Source organism: Panthera pardus, unplaced genomic scaffold, assembly GCF_024362965.1.
Source record: "Panthera pardus isolate Hobbes unplaced genomic scaffold, ASM2436296v1 HiC_scaffold_3, whole genome shotgun sequence".
Lineage (NCBI taxonomy): Eukaryota > Metazoa > Chordata > Mammalia > Carnivora > Felidae > Panthera > Panthera pardus.
In genome coordinates, this window is record NW_026526876.1 from 53,023,460 (window position 1) to 53,043,116 (window position 19,657).

Sequence of the window (19,657 nt, forward strand, 5' to 3'; positions counted from 1 at the left end):
AAACCCTCCTACCTGGCCCAGAATCTGTTCCAGGTTTTGTGGAAGGCTTACAGGTGGACATGGGGGTGGGGGGTGGAGGGTAACTGGCCCCCAGGGTGGGGGGAAGACCTCAGGAAGGCTGTGGAAGCCAGAACTGGGCAGGCGTGCCTTATGTGCAGCCCACCTAGCACCTACTCTCTCTGGCCTGGGCAGAAGGCACCCCGAGATGATGGGCCACTCTTCCCAACCCTGCTCCCACTCAAATGTGTGGAAAGTGGATTTTGAAAGGAGCCAAGAACCAAAACTGTCGGAAATGCATTGAGGTGTGTTCCACTTTAAGAAAGACTGTTAAGTGAACGTTTCAACCCAGACCCAACTTCTGTTTCAAATATACCCATTGACAAAAGCAAGGTCATCAAAGTCCCCCATTCTAAAAGAGATTGTGAACAGAGGCCAATCTGTAAAGGGAACGTATCTGAAGGGGAAACAGTGGGGTGACCGGGATTGAAGCTAGATGGCTAGCCAAGGAGCGAGTGAAGCCCCAGGTGGGATAGCAGTAGAGGGAAACAGACTGCTCAGGGCTGCCCGTGCACTCTCCGGAGGTGACTTTCACACTTCAGTCCCTGTGAGTGGGACCTCCTGCTGTTGTGCAGTGCACGCCCTGCACAGCTGTCCGCAGCAGCTCTGATAGTCCAGGTCAGCATAGAAAGAGGTCAGACTGCTGGCCTCTTCCTGACTCCTCAGTTGATGATGCTTCAGGGTGGAAGTTGGACTGGGGTTTTCTTAGCTGGAAATGAAGCCAGGAAAAAAAATAAATAAATAAAGAGGAGGAGAAGGAGGAAGAAGAAGAAGAGAAGAAAATGCAGGGTAGAGATGCAGCCTGGAACCCAAATGGTCACTTTCCAGCTTACAGAGCTGAGACTGTAGGTCAGAGAAGGGACTGTGGGATTCAGGACCCCGTAGTTCTATACCCTGAGGACCCCGGCAGCACTGACAAGCCAAGGGGATAATCTGTCCGGGCCTTGACAGGAAAAGATGAAGGAACACATAAGGAAGGCAATAGCTCTACCCGGAAGGAGTGGAGATACCCTGTACCTTGGCCTGCAAGTGGCCCAGCCAGGCCTGTGTGCCTCCAAGCTCATTCCTCTGGGTGAGGCCACCTCCTCGCCTGCATCCCAGCAAGCAACACTTTGCCTCTGCCTGTTTCCACCAACAAATCACGCGCCAATTTGCCGCGTGCACACTGCCAGTGCCGACGGCACTTGCCCTGGAGATTGTGTCCGGATGAAGATGTGATTATAACGGTGCACTGGCATGCACAGGCACACTAAAAACCCTCTTCCGCCGAGGCAGCTCTTCCATCAGCAGTGGAGAGGAGGGCAGGGACGGGAGGGTTAGCAGGGACTGTCTCCCGCTAGCGATGCATGTTCACTGCGTGCACAGGATTCACAGTGACCATCATGGAGAACTTTCAGTCACCCAGGCCACTGAGCAGCTCAATCCTGCCTGACACTCACCCATACGTTCACCTTGCTACTTATCTGAGGCTCCCCTGCCAGGCCAGGCCTCTCTTTACCTCTGTGCCTTTGCCCCGGCAGTTCCCTCCACCCACTTCTTTTCTGCACACTGAACCACATAGTCCTACTTGACTCAGCTTGAAGTGACCACCCCCTCCATAAAGTCTTTTCTGAGCCCTCCACTCTGAGTTGGCCTGGCCATTCTGTCCCCAGTGCCCCCACTACCTGTGTATGGTGTCATCCATTATAGCGCTTGCTTTCTTATGTGCATGTCTATTCTTTCCGGGCTGCAAGTCCCATGGTCATAGGAACCACATCTCATTCATTGTCATAGCCTCAATTTCTACCAGTGTTCCTAGAACAGAATACATGCTAAATAAATGTTTATTGGACACATGGAAAGGGGATGGGTCGGTAGGTGAATGGGTAGATGGATGGATGGGTGGGTCTGGGTGGATGGATGGATGGATGGACAGATGGGTGGATGGGTGGGTGTGGGTAGATGGGAGGATGGATGAATTAATAGATGAGAAGATGAATGGGTGCAGGTAGATGGAGGGATTTATGAATAGATAGATGGGTGAGTGGATGGGTGGGTGTGGGTAGATGGATGGATTAGATGAGTGGGTGGATGGGTGGATGGGCAGGTGTGGGTCGATGAGTGGATGGATGGATGTATGGATGGATGGAAATAAAACTGTAGAGAGTTTTCTTTTATTTATTTATTTATTTATTTATTTATTTATTTATTTGGCTATTATCCAACCAAAGCTAGAAGGATTCTTGTAGAGCTTCAGAGGCATATCTAGGGCCAGCAAAGCCAAAGGTGAAAGTCATGTTAGAATGAGGCAAGTTATAGCCTTTTAAAAAAAAAAAACCTCTTGCTTTTTTGTATAAACAATTCACCATTTTCTGCTTTTATTGTCTCCCACTCATAGACATATTTGCAATGGATACACCTTTTTATTTATTATTAGTCACAAACCATGGGTAATTTTTAAATTTATTTTTACATTTATTTATTTTTGAGAAACAGAGTGAGACAAAGTGTGAGGGGGGGAGGGGCAGAGAGAGAAGGAGACACAGAATCCGAAGCAGGCTCCAGGCTCTCAGCAAGCAGTCAGCACAGAGCCCGAGGCGGGGCTCGAACCCATGAACTGTGAGATCATGACCTGAGCCGAAGTCAGACACTCAACTGACTGAGCCACCCAGGCGCCCCAGCCATGGGTAATTTTTAAGTTGATTTTTATTGCTTGTCAAAGTGCTGCACCAGCTACTACTACTAGTTTCCAGCCAACACAACAAAGAACTCTGTGTGGGACTCCGTGCAGGACTGGGGCATCGCTGAGTTCTGATTGGGTGAATCCTCCTCTGGTCCAAATGGTCCAAACACCAGTCAGGGATGCTCCTACCTAAGAGGGCAGGTTATGGTCACTCTTCTTACAAGTAAGTCACATTCTGAATTTTACACAGTATATAATAATTTGCTCAGGCTGAGCACTTATCTACTCTATGTGAATATTCACTGATGAGTAGTTTGATGGTTTCTACAGATGAAGCCTCCCCAAATACATTTCCTCTTGGTTCCAATTTCAATGAAATGGCAGTGTTTAAGTTCTAAGACCACATCTGTGATGGATTGGTGATGTCTGCCATGTACCCAGGATGAGGGCAGGGGGAGCAGTCACCGGGTTTGCAGATGAAAAAGCTAAGTCCCCTAGAGAGGACAGCAGGGTAACAGCAGAGCCAAGATTAGGAGGTCTCCTGAGCCCCAATCAGGAGCCCTGCAGTTGGACAGACCTGGGTCTGAATTCTGCCCCTGCCGCTTCTCAACTGGGTGGTGTTGGGCAAGTTACCCAAGTTTGCTGATCTGTAAAATGGGGATGACAGTATTTGCCTGGCAAGGTTATTAGGAGGACTAAACTGTTCAATCAATCTATGCAGTATTTCCCGTATTGGGATCTGAAGAACCCATGTTCCCATCTCTCAAATCTCTCCTCCAAACTCTGCCCACCCACCCAAGAATTGCGTCTACTTCCTGGGCCCCGCCCCCCTCCCTGGGGTAGACTCTTTCTTTAGGCAAGCAATGGAGGTAGTTGTAACAAGTGTAGACTGCTGGGTTCTAATTCCATGAACATAGTCGCTTAAATGCTCTGGCTGCCGCTATATGTTCAGTTAGTCTACAGTCAGTCTTTTGGGCACACAGTACTTCTCACAGAGTCGTTGTGAGGACTGAAAAAGACGATGTTCTGAAAGCTGCCGGCCCTCCTGCTACAGGGCGTGGCACGTAGCAAGTGCTCGCAAACTGGTGGGTGTCCTTGTTGCTCAGTCCCTACGACTTTTGCTTCTTCCTGATGCTATCTCTTTGTGCTTTGACCTCATGGGCTGAACTGTCACTGAACCCGCAGGGATGGGGGATGGGGCCACCTCACTGCTTCTGTACAGGACATGTCTCCCCTGAGACCCCATTGCTGCCACCGTTACTGACTCATTGGTAGATTTGATTCGGGGATTTTATTTGATTTTAGTATTGTTTAAAAGGAGTACAATATGATCATTTGTGAACACACTAGATCATTCAGCAGGATGCAATAAAAGCATCAAACTGAAAATTATGTCTCAAAAGCAGGCTCTGAATCCCCCTCCATCTGGGTGGGCAGAGCAGAAGTTGGCACTTGTAGTGGAAAGTGGAAAAATGAGAGGGAGATCACAGGGCCTGGCTAAGAGGTAGGGGGACCTCATGGTCACCTGATCCTAGAAACTGAGACCTCTCAGAGCATAGTACCTTAGGGCCCTGCCCCCTACAGATGGGACAGAGAAGTCCAGAGAGGTTGAGTGGCATGCCTGAGGTCACGCAGGAAAGCCCGCTGCTTACTAGTCCAGGACTCAGATGTGATTTGGTGCTGAGCCTATGTCAATGCAGAGCCTACGAGGACCAACATGGCGGCTCCTCTTCTTCTGTGTGGCTTGGAGCAGACAGCCCCTTTCACTCCTCCTCTGTACTTGGCTAGGACAAAGTAGGGTGGGACAATTCCTTCAATAAGCAGGTATGAGCACCTACTGTGTGCCAGACCCTGCACTAAGAGGCCTGAGATCCAGGGGGCAGGGAGATCTATGGGTATGGCTAGAGAGGGGATGCCAGTTAGGACAGGCACACGGGACCAGCCACCAGACTGACACCTTGAGTGAAGGACTGTTGTAAGTGCTTCCCTAACCTAAAGACAACAAACACGTGTAAACATTGTGCAAGGTGCCATGCCTATTCCCATCTAACCTGCAAGGAAGCCCTGTAAGTTGCAAATTATTAGCTCTGTTTTGCAGATCAGGAAACTGAGGCCCTGAGTAGTTAAGTGACTTAGCCTATCAGTGATGGTGCCGTGTTCTGCCCACTACCCTTCAGCTGTACAGGCTGGGGGAAGAGGCAGAAGACAGGCCCCAGGGATCTGGGGACATCCCTATGATGCTGGCAGGAGCAGGAATGGGGCAAACAGGAGCCCCGTTTTACTCACCTCTGCAACCCCGGTACACCCCCCCCCACCCAACCAAAGAAGCATCGCAGCCAAGGCCTGAGTGGAGGCTGCAGACACTAGGAAAAGTCCAGGATGCTTGGCAAGGGAGACCCACTGACTCCCTCCGGGTTGCTCAAGCTGCAGACAGGCCTTGGGCAGCTGTGCTAACTGTAGCGCCACCTGCTGGCACACCTCGGGATCTGTGGGCTGGGGGAGGCAGGGAAAGCCAGGAAGCGAGGAACAGCACAGGATGTCCCCAGGCAGGCTGGCAGCAAACACAAACTTCTCTCTATAAAGTGAAAACAACTGTGGACAGAAGCCTCAAGACAGTGAAGCACTGAAAGGCAAGCACCAGAATATTCCACCGCAAAAATGCTGAGTTCTTTGTTCGGCTCATAAATTTCAGCAATTATCCAAAGTTCCATGGCCCAGGGGATAAAAAGGGTAAGGGAGGGTGAGATGTCAGGTACATGCGAGAACACTCCAAGGCTCAATCCCGGGCGTCTCTCCTCTCTCCCAGCTCCTGACCCCTAGATCTAGCGGGTTGGCGTTATCTTGACTTAGCAAGAGTCCTTATCATAATAAACCCAACTCAAAGTAACTCAACCCCAAAAGGGCAGAGATGGCTGGTCTATGGAACTGAACTATAGGAGAACAGAGGGGGAGCTGTGAGCTGTTTGTTGCATAAATGAAAGGGCAGAGGAACATGAAGGAGTTTATTAGGCGATGGGGCTGGGAACCAAGTCTTGGTGAGCACCTGTCGCCTGCAGGGCACTGATATCATTTGATCAGATGAGGAGACTAACGGTGGGCGTGGACGAATTACCCAAGGTCACACAGCTGGCCCGTGAAAGAGTGGGGTTCAAGATTCTATCTGGCTCGTTCCACTGCCTCTAATTCTCAAACTGAAAGAATAGATTTGGGATCTATGATTAGACATTGAGACTTACGAGACCTTAGAAGCCCTCTCAGGTACTGCACACCCAGTGCTTGACTCTCTCTCTCTCTCTTCCCATTCCAGCCAAGGATTCACGTAGCTTCTGCTTGAACACCCCTCATGATGGGGAATTCACTCTCAAGGCGGTAATTTTATTCTTGAATTGTACAGGAGGTTAGCAAGTTGAGCCAGAATTTATCCTTCCTTTTTTTTAAATTTTTTAATGTTTATTTATTTTTAAGGGAGAGAGAAAGACAGAGCACAAGCAGGGGAGGGGCAGAGAGAGAGGGAGACACAGAATCTGAAGCAGGCTCCAGGCTCTGAGCTGTCAGCACAGAGCCAGCAGCGGGTCTCGAACCCATGAACTGTGAGATCATGACCTGAGCTGAAGTCAGACCCTTACACTTCACCGACGGAGCCACCCAGGCGCCCCAATCCTTCTTTGGGATTAAATTAAGTAAGGCATGTAATGTGCCTACCACGGTGCTTGCAGCAGGCATAAACGTTACCATCATCCACTTCCTTTATTACAACTATTCTTGTGTCTATCTTTCCCTTGGGAAGCCAGAAAACAAATCTCATTCTTCCCTGAGACAGCCCTTCAGATATCTGAAGACAGTGCTTCAGGGTCCCCCTGAGGCTTTGCTTGCCCAGGATAAACAAATACTCCAACCCGCTTTCAGACACTCATTGGTAAGCAAGAGTTGATGCTTTACATGCTGTGATTTTCCAGCTACTGTGTGTGAGGCTTCAGGAAAGCTGACAGAACAGATAACGAACCAGCCACAACAGGGTAGCAGGGGCATCCGGGACATGACCTCTGCGATAAAAGGGAAGTGGCTGACCCTGAACAAACTTTGGATCCTCACCATCAGAGCTTCACCAGCTACATTCCTGGTGCGCCCATCGTGGGCACCTGTTTTAATAGAAGACAAAGAAATGAGCACCCCCTCCAAAGTGAATTTACATCATTTTAAGACCCCCAGCCTTGCCAAAAGGCTTGATTCATTTCTCCCAAAGCCAGTTTGTGTGTTTAATGATCCAATATTGAGCAACATAGAGGATCCAATCCATTCTAATCATAGGATACCCCCTACCCCGCCAAACTTCCCTATTTACAGATGAGAAAACTAAGGTCCAGAGGAGAGCAGCGACTTATCCAAGGTCATACAGGAAATTTGTGCAAAATCCTGGTCAACACATGAGCTCCAAAGATGAAAGAGTAAAGCAAACCATGAGGAAGAATGAAGAAAAGAACCGTTAGATAAAAAGGAAGAGAAATGCTCTGAAAAGTCCTCCTTGGAGCGTGTCTCCCTTCCTACAGCCACGTTCCTGGAGAGGCAGTGTAGTGTGATAAGCACAAGGCTGGAGTCAGAAATTCCCAGGTCCCTCTGCTGGCTCTGCCACTGATTAGGTTTGTGATCTTGGACAGGCTACTTAACCTTCTGATACTCAAGTTTCTCATTAATAAAATGAGAATGGAAACATCTACCTCAAAGGAGTCCTGTGAATGTTACATAAAATGAGTACAGAAGCTTTTGGTTCTCAGTAATGGTGGAGTAGCTTATATCAGACAAACTCTCCTGGAAATAGCAATTATAAACTCTGCACAAACTATTTGATGGCACTGGAGAGAGACTAACAGCAGGCAGAAACGGGAGGCTACACAGCCTTTGAAGGAAGGGAACCACACTGAGTGAAGGACACATTTATTTACCTGACATCCCCGTGAAGGCACGCCAAGTTCTAAGGGAATCCTGGGGATAGAGGTCGAGCAGGAGACAGCAGCCATTAAGTTAAGGAGTCAGAAGTCAGAATTTAGGGTTGCCTGAAAGGCCAAAAATTGGGAAAAGAAATCCTAGAAAGGAGGGGTCCCAGATGGGGAGCCCCCAAATTTTTACATAAACCTCCCTAAAGTCCTAGACTGAACTTCAAACTTCATACAGATAGGGAGGGACTCCCGGAAGCTCAGGAGAAAAACAGCAGTTGAAAGAAATGGGCTTCAGCAGCTGCCACTGAGGGGAGACAGACTTGATATCCAAGTACAACCAAGTTGGAGAGACTTCATAAATACCTCAAACTTGCCACTGAAATGCCAGATGAGTCATTCTGCAGGAGTTAAGATCACACCCCAAGACAAAGGGCATAGTCCAGAATCAAGGGCAAAACTAAAATATGCCCATCCGTAAACAGAGCCTAAATAGTCCTTCTAAGACCAAACAAAACCAGTGATTCACCATTGATTTAACTGCCTGTTAGAACAAAACTCAATACTATTCAGAGGAAGATAACTGACCCAGAGTCACTATAAAGAGTTATTCGCAACATCCAGGATACAATTAAAAAGGGTTATGTCCAGAGGCACCTGGGTGACTCAGTCGGTTAAGTGTCTGCTTCGGCCTAGGTCATGATCTCACCGTTCCCGGGTTTGAGCCCCACATCACGCTCTGTGCTGACAGCTCAGAGCCTGGAACCTGTTCTAGATTCTGTGTCTCCCTCTCTCTCTCTCTCTCCTCTTCCCCCATTCATGCTCCGTCTCTCTCAAAAACAAATAAACATTAAAAAAATTTTGTAAAGGGTTCTGTCCCCTATACATAATCAAAAATTACTAGACATATGAAAAAAAAAGAGGGAAAATATGAAAAGAAAAATAAACAACCAGTAGAAACAGATCCGCATATAGCCCGTGTTGGAATTAGAAACAGTAACTTTAAAATAACAATAATATGGAGCACCTGGGTGGCTCAGTCCGTTGAGCATCTGACTTCAGCTCGGGTCATGATCTCACAGTTTGTGAGTTCAAGCCCCATGTCAGGCTCTGTGCTGACAGCTCAGAGCCGGGAGCCAGCTTCTGATTCTGTACCCCCCTTTCTCTCTCTCTCTCTCTCTCAAAAATAAACAAACATTTTTAAAAATTTAATAATAAAAATAAAATAACAATAATAAACATGTTAGGGGCTCCTGGGAGGTTCAGCTGGTTAAGTGTCCTACTCTTGATTTCAGCTCAGGTCATGATCTCACAGTTCATGAGATCAAGCCCCACGTTGGGCTCTGCACTGACAGCACAGAATCTGTTTGGGATTCTCTCTCCCTCTCTCTCTGCCCCTCTCCTGCTCTCTCTCTCTCTCTCTCTAAATAAATAAATATTTTTTAAGTATATAAAAATAAAATAACAATGATAAGCATGTTAAACTATTACAGAAAGATATAAATGATGAGAAACTTTTAGGCAAGATATGAAAACTTTTTGTAAATGTCAACCTACACTTTGGGACTGGGTGGCTCAATTGGTTGAGCATCTGACTTTGGCTCAGGTCATAATCTCACAGTCCATGAGTTCAAGCCACGCATCAGGCTCTGTGCTTACAGCTCAGAGCCTGGAGCCTGCTTCAGATTCTGTCTCTCTCTCTCTCTCTCTCTCTCTGCCCCTCCCCCACTCATGCTCTGTCTCTCTCTCTCTCAAAAATAAATAAACATTAAAAAAAACTTAGGGGCACCTGCGTGGCTCAGTTAGTTAAGCACCGACTTCAGCTCAGGTCATGATCTCACAGTTCATGAGTTCAAGCCCCGTGTATGGCTCTATGCTGACAGCTCAGAGCCTGGAGTCTGCTTCAGACCCTGTGTGTGTCTCTCTCTGCCCCTACCATGCTCATACTCTGTCTCTCTCTCTCTCCCCCCCCTCAAAAATAAACATTAAAAATTTTTTTTAATTAAAAAAAATTACATACCAACCTACACCTAAAATATACAATTACCTGAGATTTTAAAAATATTGGATGGGATTATGAGAAGATTATATAGAAAACAATAAATGAACACCAAACTTGAAGGCAGGTTAATAAAAATTATTCAAATGAGACACAAAGAGAAAGAAAAAAGACTAATAAAAGTGAACAGAACACCCATGATTTGTGAAACAGTATCAAGTAAACCAGCATGCATATAAATAGGATCCCAGAAAGAAGAGAGACAAAGAATGGAGGAGAAAAATAATTGAAGAAATATTGGCTAAAAATTTTTCAATTTTGTTCAAAAACATCATTCCACAGATTCAGGAACCTCAGTGATCCCCAAGCAGGATAAATACAAAGTAAACCACGTCTGGTATGATGTAGTTAAAATCCTAAAACAACAACAACAACAACAACAACAACAACAACAACATCTTAAAAGTAGTCAGGAGAGAAGAGGCATAATACATAGGAGGAGCAATGAAAAAATTATGACTGATTTCTCATCAAAAACAGGCCAGAAGACGGTGGAATACCCTTGAAACGGTTGGGGGGGGAAACACATTACAAGCTGGAATTCTACACATGGCCAAAATATGTTTCAAAAATAAAGACAAAATTAACACTTCTTACAGATAAATGAAAATGGACACCATTTACCACAAGTGAACTCATACTAAAAGAAATAATAAAGAAAGTTCTTCTGACTGAAGACAAATGATAGCAAATGGAAATTCAGATCTACACAAAAGAATGGTGAACAGGGAAAATGATATACATGTGGGTAAATATAAAATGTTTTCTTTTTTTCTTAACTTCTTTGAAAATTAATGGGATGCTTAAGGCATAAATAGTAACAGTGTACCTACCATAGTGTTTATAACAGATGTAAGAGTAAAATATATGACAGCAATAGCATAAAGGACAGGAAGGGATGGAAATAGAATTATATGTGGAGTGGTATTATATTAATTCAAGATAGATTCTGATAAGGATGAAAACTGTAAATCCTAGAGCAACAAGTTAAAAAAATAATAATACAAAGAGGTATAAATCAAAAGCCAATTGAGGAGATGGAATGATCACCTAAAACAATACTCAGTTACCCCAAAAGGAGTCAAGGAAGGTAGAACAAAGGAAGAAATAGCAGTGGGGACAAAAAGGAAACAAAGAGCAAGATAGTAGACTTCAACTTAACTGTATCAAAAATAATATTAAATGTAAATGCATTAAACCCTCCAATTAAAACACAGAGATTGTCAAGGTAAAACAGCAGTACTCAAATAGGCTGTTTACAGGAAATGTACCTTAAATATAAAAATATTCTGATGGGTTAAAAGCAAAAGGTGGACCAAAAAAAATTAAAGAATGGGAAAAGATAAACAGTAAGTATAAGAAAGCTGGTATGACTATATTATACAAAGTAAACCTCAAGACAAATATATTGCATGAGACAAAGAGAGTTATTTCACAATGATAAAAGAATCAATCCCTCAAGAAGATATAGTGATCTTAATGTGTAGGTGCCTCATGGTAAGTTTCAAAAACACAAGGGGCAAAAATAGCCCTAAAGGGAGACATGGACAAATCTATAGTCCTAGTTAGAGAGTTGAACACTTCTCTCTCAGCAATTGATGAATAACTAGACAAAAACTCAGTAAAACTATAGAAGATTGGAGCAACACTATCCAACAACTTGACCTAATTGCCTTTTATAAAACACCTGCACCAACTATTACAGAATACACATACTTTTCAAGTGCACATGAAACATTCACCAAGATATACCATACACTGCACTGTAACTCAATCTCAGTAAATTTTAAAGGAACATGGATAGTATGTTTCCTGATCAAAGCATAATTAAATTAGAAATCAAAAACAACAAGGAAAGAGATAACACCAGTTACTAATATCAGAAACGAAAGAGAGGACGTTACTACCAATTTTTCAGACATTTAAAAAGTGATAAGAGAATATTATACACAACTGTATGCTAATAAATTCAACAACTTAGATGAAATGGACAAATTTCTTGGAAAACAGCACAACAAAACCACCACAAGAAGAAATGGGAAGTCTGAATGTCTCTAAATCCACTAAAGGAATTGAATTCATAATTAAAAATCATCACACACACACACCATCACCAAGTCCAGATGGCTTCACATTTAGGACAGGAATGATACCAAGCCTACACAAGCTGAGCAAATAGAGAAAGAGGAAAGGAAACAATTTATAATTTTGTTTATGAAGTTAGCATAACCACAATACCAAACCTGACTGAGACATCACAAGAAAAGCAAATTAAATACAATATCATTCATGAGCATAGACACAGAAATCTTCCACAAGACATTAGTAGGTTAAATACAGCAACAATATAAAGAGGATAATAAAAAAACCATGACCAAGTGGGGCTTGTGCCAGAAATGCAAGGTGGGTTCATCATCTACAGATCAATCCGTATCATTCACCATATTAACAGAACAAAGGAGGAAAATCATGTGATCATCTCAGTAGAAATAGGACACACATTTGTCAAAACTCAATACCCAGTAAAGGTAAAAGTGCTCAGCAAACTAGAAACAGGAGAGAACTTTCTCAGTCTGACAAGGGCCTCTAGGGAAAAAATATATATATATATACCTAACACATTTAATAATGAAGTAATGAACCCTTTCCTCCTACGATCAGGAACAAGGTAAGGATATCTTCTCTCTTCAGTTTTTTCCAACGTTACACAATATACAGTTTCTGGCCAATGCGCTGAAGCAAGAAAAAGAAATAAAAAATAAAGACCAGAAAGGAAGAAGTAAAATTCAGCAATAAAAAGGAATGAACTACTGAGACATGCATGAGCATGAATGAATCTTGGAAACATTCTGCTGAGAGAAAGAAGCCAGACACAAAAGGGTGCATGCTGTATGCTTCTATTTATATAAAATCCTAGACCAGGCAAAGCCAATTTATGACAGAAAGCAGATCGGTGATGGCCTGAGGGCTGGGGAGGGGACTTTGGGGGGTTAATGGAGATGCTCCGTATCTTGATTGGAATGCTTGTTACCAGGGTGTACACGCTTGTAAAAATTCATTAAATTGTCCATTAAAGTTGAGACATTTTATTATTTGTAAATGACATCTTAATGAGGGATTTTTAAAAGTAGGAAAAATATACACCATTAAAAAAATGAAAAGTCAGCCACAAACTATGGGAGGTAGAGAGAAAATATTCTCAGTACATGCTATGTGACAGGGGACTTGTATCCAGAACATATGGAGAACTCTTACAGCTTAATAATAAAAGTAAGAAGTAAGCAAGTTGTTTTAATGGGCAAAAGACTTGAAAAGACATGTCACAAAAGATAATATATGAATGGCCAATTAGCACATAAAATTGCACTCAAGATCATCAATCAGCAGAGAACCACAAATAGAAACAACAATGAGATATAACTATACCCCTACATGAATGTCTAAAATTAGAAATATGGACAAAATCAAGATTTGGCAAGGGTACAGCATAACTGGAACTCTCATACGCTCCTGGTGGTAATGAAAGACCGTACTATTAGCACTGTGGATAACAGTTTCACCGTTTCATATAAAAAGTTACCCCGAGACCTACTTAACAAACCAGCTATTCTATTCCTAGCCGGTTACCTAAGAGAAATGAAAGTATGTGTCCAAAAACTGAACTGACTTGTCCATAAATGTTAACAGGGACTTTTTCATAATTACCCAAAACTGGAAACAATCCAAGGGCCCGTCATCAGGTGAATGGATACAGATTGTGGTATATTTATACACTGGGAAACTATTCAGCAATTAAAAAAAAAAATGAACTAAGGCACACAACCATGTGGATAAATCTCAAAAACATTATGTTGAGCCAAAGAAGCCAGACACAAAAGAATACCCAGTGTAGGTTCTCATTTACACGAAGGCTGAGAACAGGCAAAGCCAACCTATGGTGGTAGAATCCGTAACAGAGATTGGCTGGGGGGATGGGTGGGGGTTGATTGGAAAGGGAGAGGAAGGAATTCTGTGGGGTGATTTTCAATGTCTTGGGTCTTACGGTGCCTGGGTGGCTCAGTAGGTTGAGCAACCGACTCTTGATTTTGGCTCAGGTCATGATCTCATGGTTGGCATCAAACCCCACGTCCAGCTCTATACTGATAGTGCAGGACCTGCTTAGAATTTTCTCTCTCTCTGCCCCTCCCCTGCTCACACGTGTGCACACACTCTCTTTCAAAATAAATAAGTAAACTTTTTTTTAAATGTCTTAGGTCTTGATTTAAGTGGTAGGTTCACAAGCGTATACATTTTTTTTTAAAAATATTTAATGTTTATTTACTTGAGAGAGAGAGAGCAGGGGAGGGGCAGAGAGAGACACACACACAGAATCCGAAGCAGGCTCCAGGCTCTGAGCTGTCAGCACAGCTGGGCTCGAACTCACAGACCGTGAGATCATGACCTGAGCCAAAGTCGGACACTCAACCAACTGAGCCACCCAGGCACCCCAGTCAGGTGTATACATTTTTTAGAATTTGTTGAACTGTGCTCTAAAAACATGCATTTTGTTGCATTTTTTTTCTCCAATTAAATAAAAAAGATAAATATAAAGGATTTAGTTCGGGGCTTCACACATAAGTGCTCACAGCCATTCATTTCCCTAGCCCTTCACCTTCCCCAGTCCCAGCAGGGATGTACCATAGGCATGACAGCATTCTATGGACATTGGACCTCTGAGAATAAGGACATTTTCCCCAAAGGAGTTCATCCATAGCATGACACTGGAGGAATGATCTAGTCTGGGCCACAGATCATAAATAACATTGATTATGCCATTTCTTCCTGGACCCTCTGAAGGTTCTGGCCCCCAAGTCTAGGTTTGGGGTCCCAATGTTCCCAGACAAGAAGGTAGAATTTAGTTAGGTCATTCCAAGAGTTTGGAGATGACAAAGTATGGAGGTAGAAAGACACGTGGCAAATGTAAGAGACTTCGAGATTGGCTTTTATGGGAAAGTTATACGAGACAGGAAAATGAGTATTGGAGGCAGACGTGGAAAGCCTATGAGGTCAATGGAGCTAGATTGTCCTGTAGCAGATGGTCAATAATCGTTTGTTGATTGAATAAGTAAGTGAATGCGCTATTATGGCTGTCGATGCTGAACCTCCAGGGCTGACTGCTGCCCTCACCTTCCTGTCTTGCAGCTCACATACCTGCCCCCACCGTGGGGTGAGTGCCGATCCTCAGAGATGGGACTCGACTTCTTTCCTGTTTACAGCATCACCGCCTGTCGGATCGACTGTGAGACGCGCTACATCGTGGAGAATTGCAACTGTCGTATGGTGCACATGCCAGGTCAGTGCCAAGGGACAGCCTGAGACCTTCTGTGCACTTCTCACCCTAGCGGGAACCACTGTACCCATTCCATGAGGACCCACAGGGATGCTGTTCTGGGAAAGGCTAGTACTTGGTCCCAAACACGTGGACAGCAGATGGAAACAACCAGTGTAGCAACCAGGGCAGCATCCTGGTGTCCAGAAGTGTCCAGATGTTTAAAGAATGCTCCTGCCAGTGCTCAACGTGTTTGTTAATTGTTTGCTGCTCTTACCTCCTAGGGTTCAGTGTCCAGGTATTGGAGCCCTTGCAATTCTTGAATCCCGGTGTGGCACCTGTTCAAACATCCAGGTGTCTGTTGCTTTCATCCAGATGGTTTCCTTCTTGCATCCAAATGTCTAGCACTCTTTCAGATGAGGCAAAAGTCCCTCAGCTGGCAAATAGATGCGCATGGGCTGATATTTCTGGTGTCAGACTAACAATGCATGTAGCCATCTTATTAGAGGTAGTCGGCTAATCAGAGGCAGGAGCACGAGGGGTGGGGTGGGGGTGCAGGGGAGGGGCATGGCGTGAGGGCTAATTCAAGCATGAAGAGTTTGGTTTCGCAGCAGAGAAGAAAGGATGACAAGCTGGGAGGAAGGGACCTTGGCTTCTAATTCAGATTCCTCCACTTATCTGCTGTGTGACCTGGCCCAAGTTACTAAATCTCTCTGTTCTTACCTTCATTGTCTCTAAAATACAATCATTAGTTGTTAGGAGGATAAAATTAGGCTAAAATAGAAAAGTGCAAAAGTCAGTGGTCATTTTATTAGCACATGCAGAGAGGAACAAAAAGCAGTATTGACTGATGATCTACTATGTGTTGGGAACTTTGCTATCCTATTCAATGGCTACTACTTCATGGTCATATCATACTTTAAGTTTATTTAACTAAATCCTTATATCAGACATTTAGTTCATTATCAAATGTTTTCTTTTATAACCAATGCTCAGATTTAGCTTATAGCTAAACTCTATTTCATCAGTAATCAGTAATTTTTTCTAGAAATCTAATTGTATAATTGTTGATCTTTAAAATTGCCTCTGAGCTTCCCAGAAGACAGAGCAAAAAGAGAAACGCCAGTTACATTGTTATTGTTGGAAAGAAGGAAGCATACCAGCTCTCAGCTCTTGAAAAGGGTGTTTAGGGAAATAGTAAGGAAAAGACATTGTGGTAGGTTTAATTTTAGCACCCGGAAAAAAAAAGGCCGGGCCGGGTTTGGGGGGGGGGGGGTGGGGTGGCGTCTGGATTTCTACTGAGAGACCATAGAGAAGGATACAGCACTGGTGAATGTTACCTGCCTGATGCTCAGACTGGATCACCCGCCAGTAAGGTTCCCCCATGGAACCTGAGCCAAAAGCAAGCAGTAGAGGTTTTAACCGTTCTACCCATGACATTCTTACTGGCATCTCTGTTACCGAATTAAGGGCAAGAAACTTACAAAGTGGGGCTTGTTCACAGACAGCAGAGGTGTGGCCCTGGCCTCGGGGTCAGACTGGTCAGACCAGTGTATTCAAAACCCACCTCCATCACTGCTAGCTCTGATGTCCTGGAAAGGCAGGATACTTTAACCTCAAGACTCTCAGGGGTGAAACACACACAGTATTTCCTATTTCCGGAGGTACCCGTGTGAGTTAAAGGCGAAGATGTGTGCCTGGAGGTAGAGGTGCTTTCTGCCAGTCTCTACTTTCAGCCACCAAGTCTTTCTCACCTGTCACCCACCTGAGCTAGTTGAGCCAGCGCAGCAATCTGGGAGAAGTTAGCTAGGCAGACCCTATATTCACCTGCCCAAGCTCCCAGAGCAGAGCAGACCTAATCCCCTGGCTCTGGGTAACACTGCGCCCCCACTTGCCCCCAGCTCTTATGGGTGAGTCCCTTCTGACTGCCGGGGGACTGCTGCTCCTCCCCAGTTGCAGGATGCATTCCCTTTCCCCAGCCCAGGAGGGAGGGGTTGCTGCCTGAGTACGTCTCCTTGTGTCTCTTCTTTGCAGGGGATGCCCCTTTCTGTACTCCTGAGCAGCACAAGGAGTGCGCAGAGCCTGCCCTAGGTCAGTACTGGGGGACAAAGGGAGCGGGAGCTGAGCTTGAGACCTCAGAGGTGTTCTGGGTGTGGGAGAGATAGGGCGGAAGGGGCACCGGAGGGGGAGGAGAGGCTGGCTGGGGCTGCGGCACTGTAGGAGCTGGAGAGGAAGGTGGAGAGGAGGCAGGAGAGAGAAAGGGGAGGAAACTGATGCAGGCGGATGAGGGCTGGCAAGGCACTGGGGGAGTGAGAGGAAGTAGAGAGGTGCGGTAGAGAAGGGGTGGGTTTCAGGGGAATGGAGAGCACTGGGGAGCACAGAGGAAGGGACAGAGATGGAGAGAGGATGAATGAACAGTAGACATCTGGGTGGGCACCGAAGGAGGTAGGGGAGGGGGGAAGGGGCAGCCGCTGTGCATTTCCCCCTCCTCCTCCTCTGGCTGGGTGCTCGTGGGTTGGAATAACTGCTGGATTCCCCCACTGGAAAACTTCAGGTGCAGGAGATCCCACAAACAAGCCACAACCCCAAAGCTAGACTCACTCCACCTGCCTGCCTCTCTCTGCACCTGGGAAGTGGTCTATGATCAAGACGAGCAGAGAGCATGTTTAAATCATAGGGACTCAAGTTCGTTCAGCAGCTGCACTTGCTGGAGCTAAGCTAGGACAGCTCTGGACTCCTGTGTCCAGATGCTTCCAGAAGGACTGATAGTGGGGGGGAGGCGCCGGCTTTAGAGAAGAGTGAAAGATGTGCACAAAGACATCTCTCCTTGGAGTATGGAATCCCATGGGTAACACTGCCATGATCAGAGAGACAGAGGGAAGGAAGTGATATCTTTAGCCACCCCTTCCTAAGTGGAAGACAGGAGCAGAAAAGATGCGGGAGGTTGCTTCTAGGGACAGGAACTGAGAATCTTTGCCTGCACCCTACCCCAGCAGGCACCAGAGGCAGGCTCTGGGTAGGAAGGAGCCTCAGAGGGAATACCATTGAGCCCTGGATTTTAGATTAAATGTTCTCTCATGTTTGCCCGTGACGGGAGGCCCACTTTGTGGATGAGAACACTGAGGCTAGGAGCAGAGAAGGCTCTGGGAAGCTGAAGGGGCCAGGACTCCTGTGGAACCCATTCTCCAAAAGTGGCGCCTTTCAACAATTTTTAAAGGACAACATAATAATAAAGGAAGTGGAAGGAGAACAGGACCAAGGGAAACACAGAGTGGGCACTTTTCAAGAGCGCTCACACCCTCACCAATCTATAGCCAAAGCCCAGCTCCCCTAATCTCCGCAGGCCCGCCCCTCACTTCCCGGGGATGGCCCCTCCTCCCAGCTTCCGCGCCCCCACCTCCCCAGCGGCTGGAACCCGGGGGCCCCGCCCCCACAGCTGACTAAGCCCCGCCCCCCTCTCCCCCGCAGGTCTGCTGGCGGAGAAGGACAGTAATTACTGTCTCTGCAGGACACCCTGCAACCTGACCCGCTACAACAAAGAGCTGTCCATGGTGAAGATCCCCAGCAAGACGTCAGCCAAGTACCTCGAGAAGAAATTCAACAAATCAGAAAAATATATCTCGTAAGCTCAGTGGGCACCGGTAGGCAGAGGGAGAAGGGATGGACCCAGGAGAAACTGGGGGCAGTCGAGGAGGAGGGCAGAGGGAAGCTCCGTTTGGCAGAAGTGAACTGACCCTCGGCCGTGTGCCAAGCTCTGTGTTTAGGACTCAGAAAGTGAAGACAAAGATGATTAAGAAGCAGCCCCTCCCCCAGCCTTTAAGGAGCTTACAGTCTTGAGAGAGGAGCGAACGTCTGAATGCTTTACAGGCTGATACAGGCAGGAAGGGAGGCTGGTTGACTGCACCTCACATGGGGTTGCCCTCAAGGAAAGCTTCAGAGACTTTTTTAAAGTTTATTTCTTTATTTTGAGAGAGAGAGAGACAGAGAAAGCGAGCGGGAGAGGGGCAGAGAGAGAGAGAGAGGGAGAGACAGACTATCAAGCAGGTTCCGTGCTGTCAGAGTCATGAAATCTGATGTGGGGTTTGAATTCCCCAACTGTGAGATCATGACCTGAGCGGAAGTCAAGAGTCAGAAGCTTGGGGGCGCCTGGGTGGCTCAGTTGGTTAAGTGTCCAACTTCAGCTCAGGTCATGGTCTCGTGGCCCATGAGTTCCACTCTGTGCTGACAGCTCAGAGCCTGGAGCCTGCTTCAGATTCTGTGTCTCCCTCTCTCTCTGCCCCTCCCCCACTCGCACTCTGTCTCTCTCTCTCTCTCTCTCTCTCTCTCTCAAAAATAAAATAAAAACATAAAAAAAAATTTAAACAAAGGAGTCGGAAGCTTAATGTGCTGAGCCAGTCACATGCCCCAGCTTCAGAGATCTTGTTTAAGAGGATGTGTAGGAGTTTTCCAGGCAGGCTTGCACATTTCATTCCCTCCACCCAGAATGCTTTTCCTCTCGCACTTTACCCACCTGGTTCCTCATTGTGCAGGTCTCCATTTCAAGGTCATCTCAAACAGCTAAATTAGTTCTCCTCCTTTTCAATCTCTGTCCAAGCACTCTGGTGTTTTCCTTTGTGGCATTCACCTAAGGGTGTCATTTC

At 45.7% G+C, this 19,657-nt stretch overlaps 1 protein-coding gene across 1 annotated transcript in view; it reads left to right on the forward strand.

The window, feature by feature from the left end:
- Positions 1-19,657, forward strand: part of LOC109251923 (acid-sensing ion channel 2) — a 268,037-nt gene that overhangs the window by 238,818 nt on the left and 9,562 nt on the right. The window contains exons 4-6 of the mRNA XM_019423920.2: positions 14,891-15,041; positions 17,052-17,108; positions 18,486-18,639. Of these exons, the coding sequence (XP_019279465.1) occupies positions 14,891-15,041; positions 17,052-17,108; positions 18,486-18,639 (362 nt within the window). The remainder of the gene's footprint in view (positions 1-14,890; positions 15,042-17,051; positions 17,109-18,485; positions 18,640-19,657) is intronic.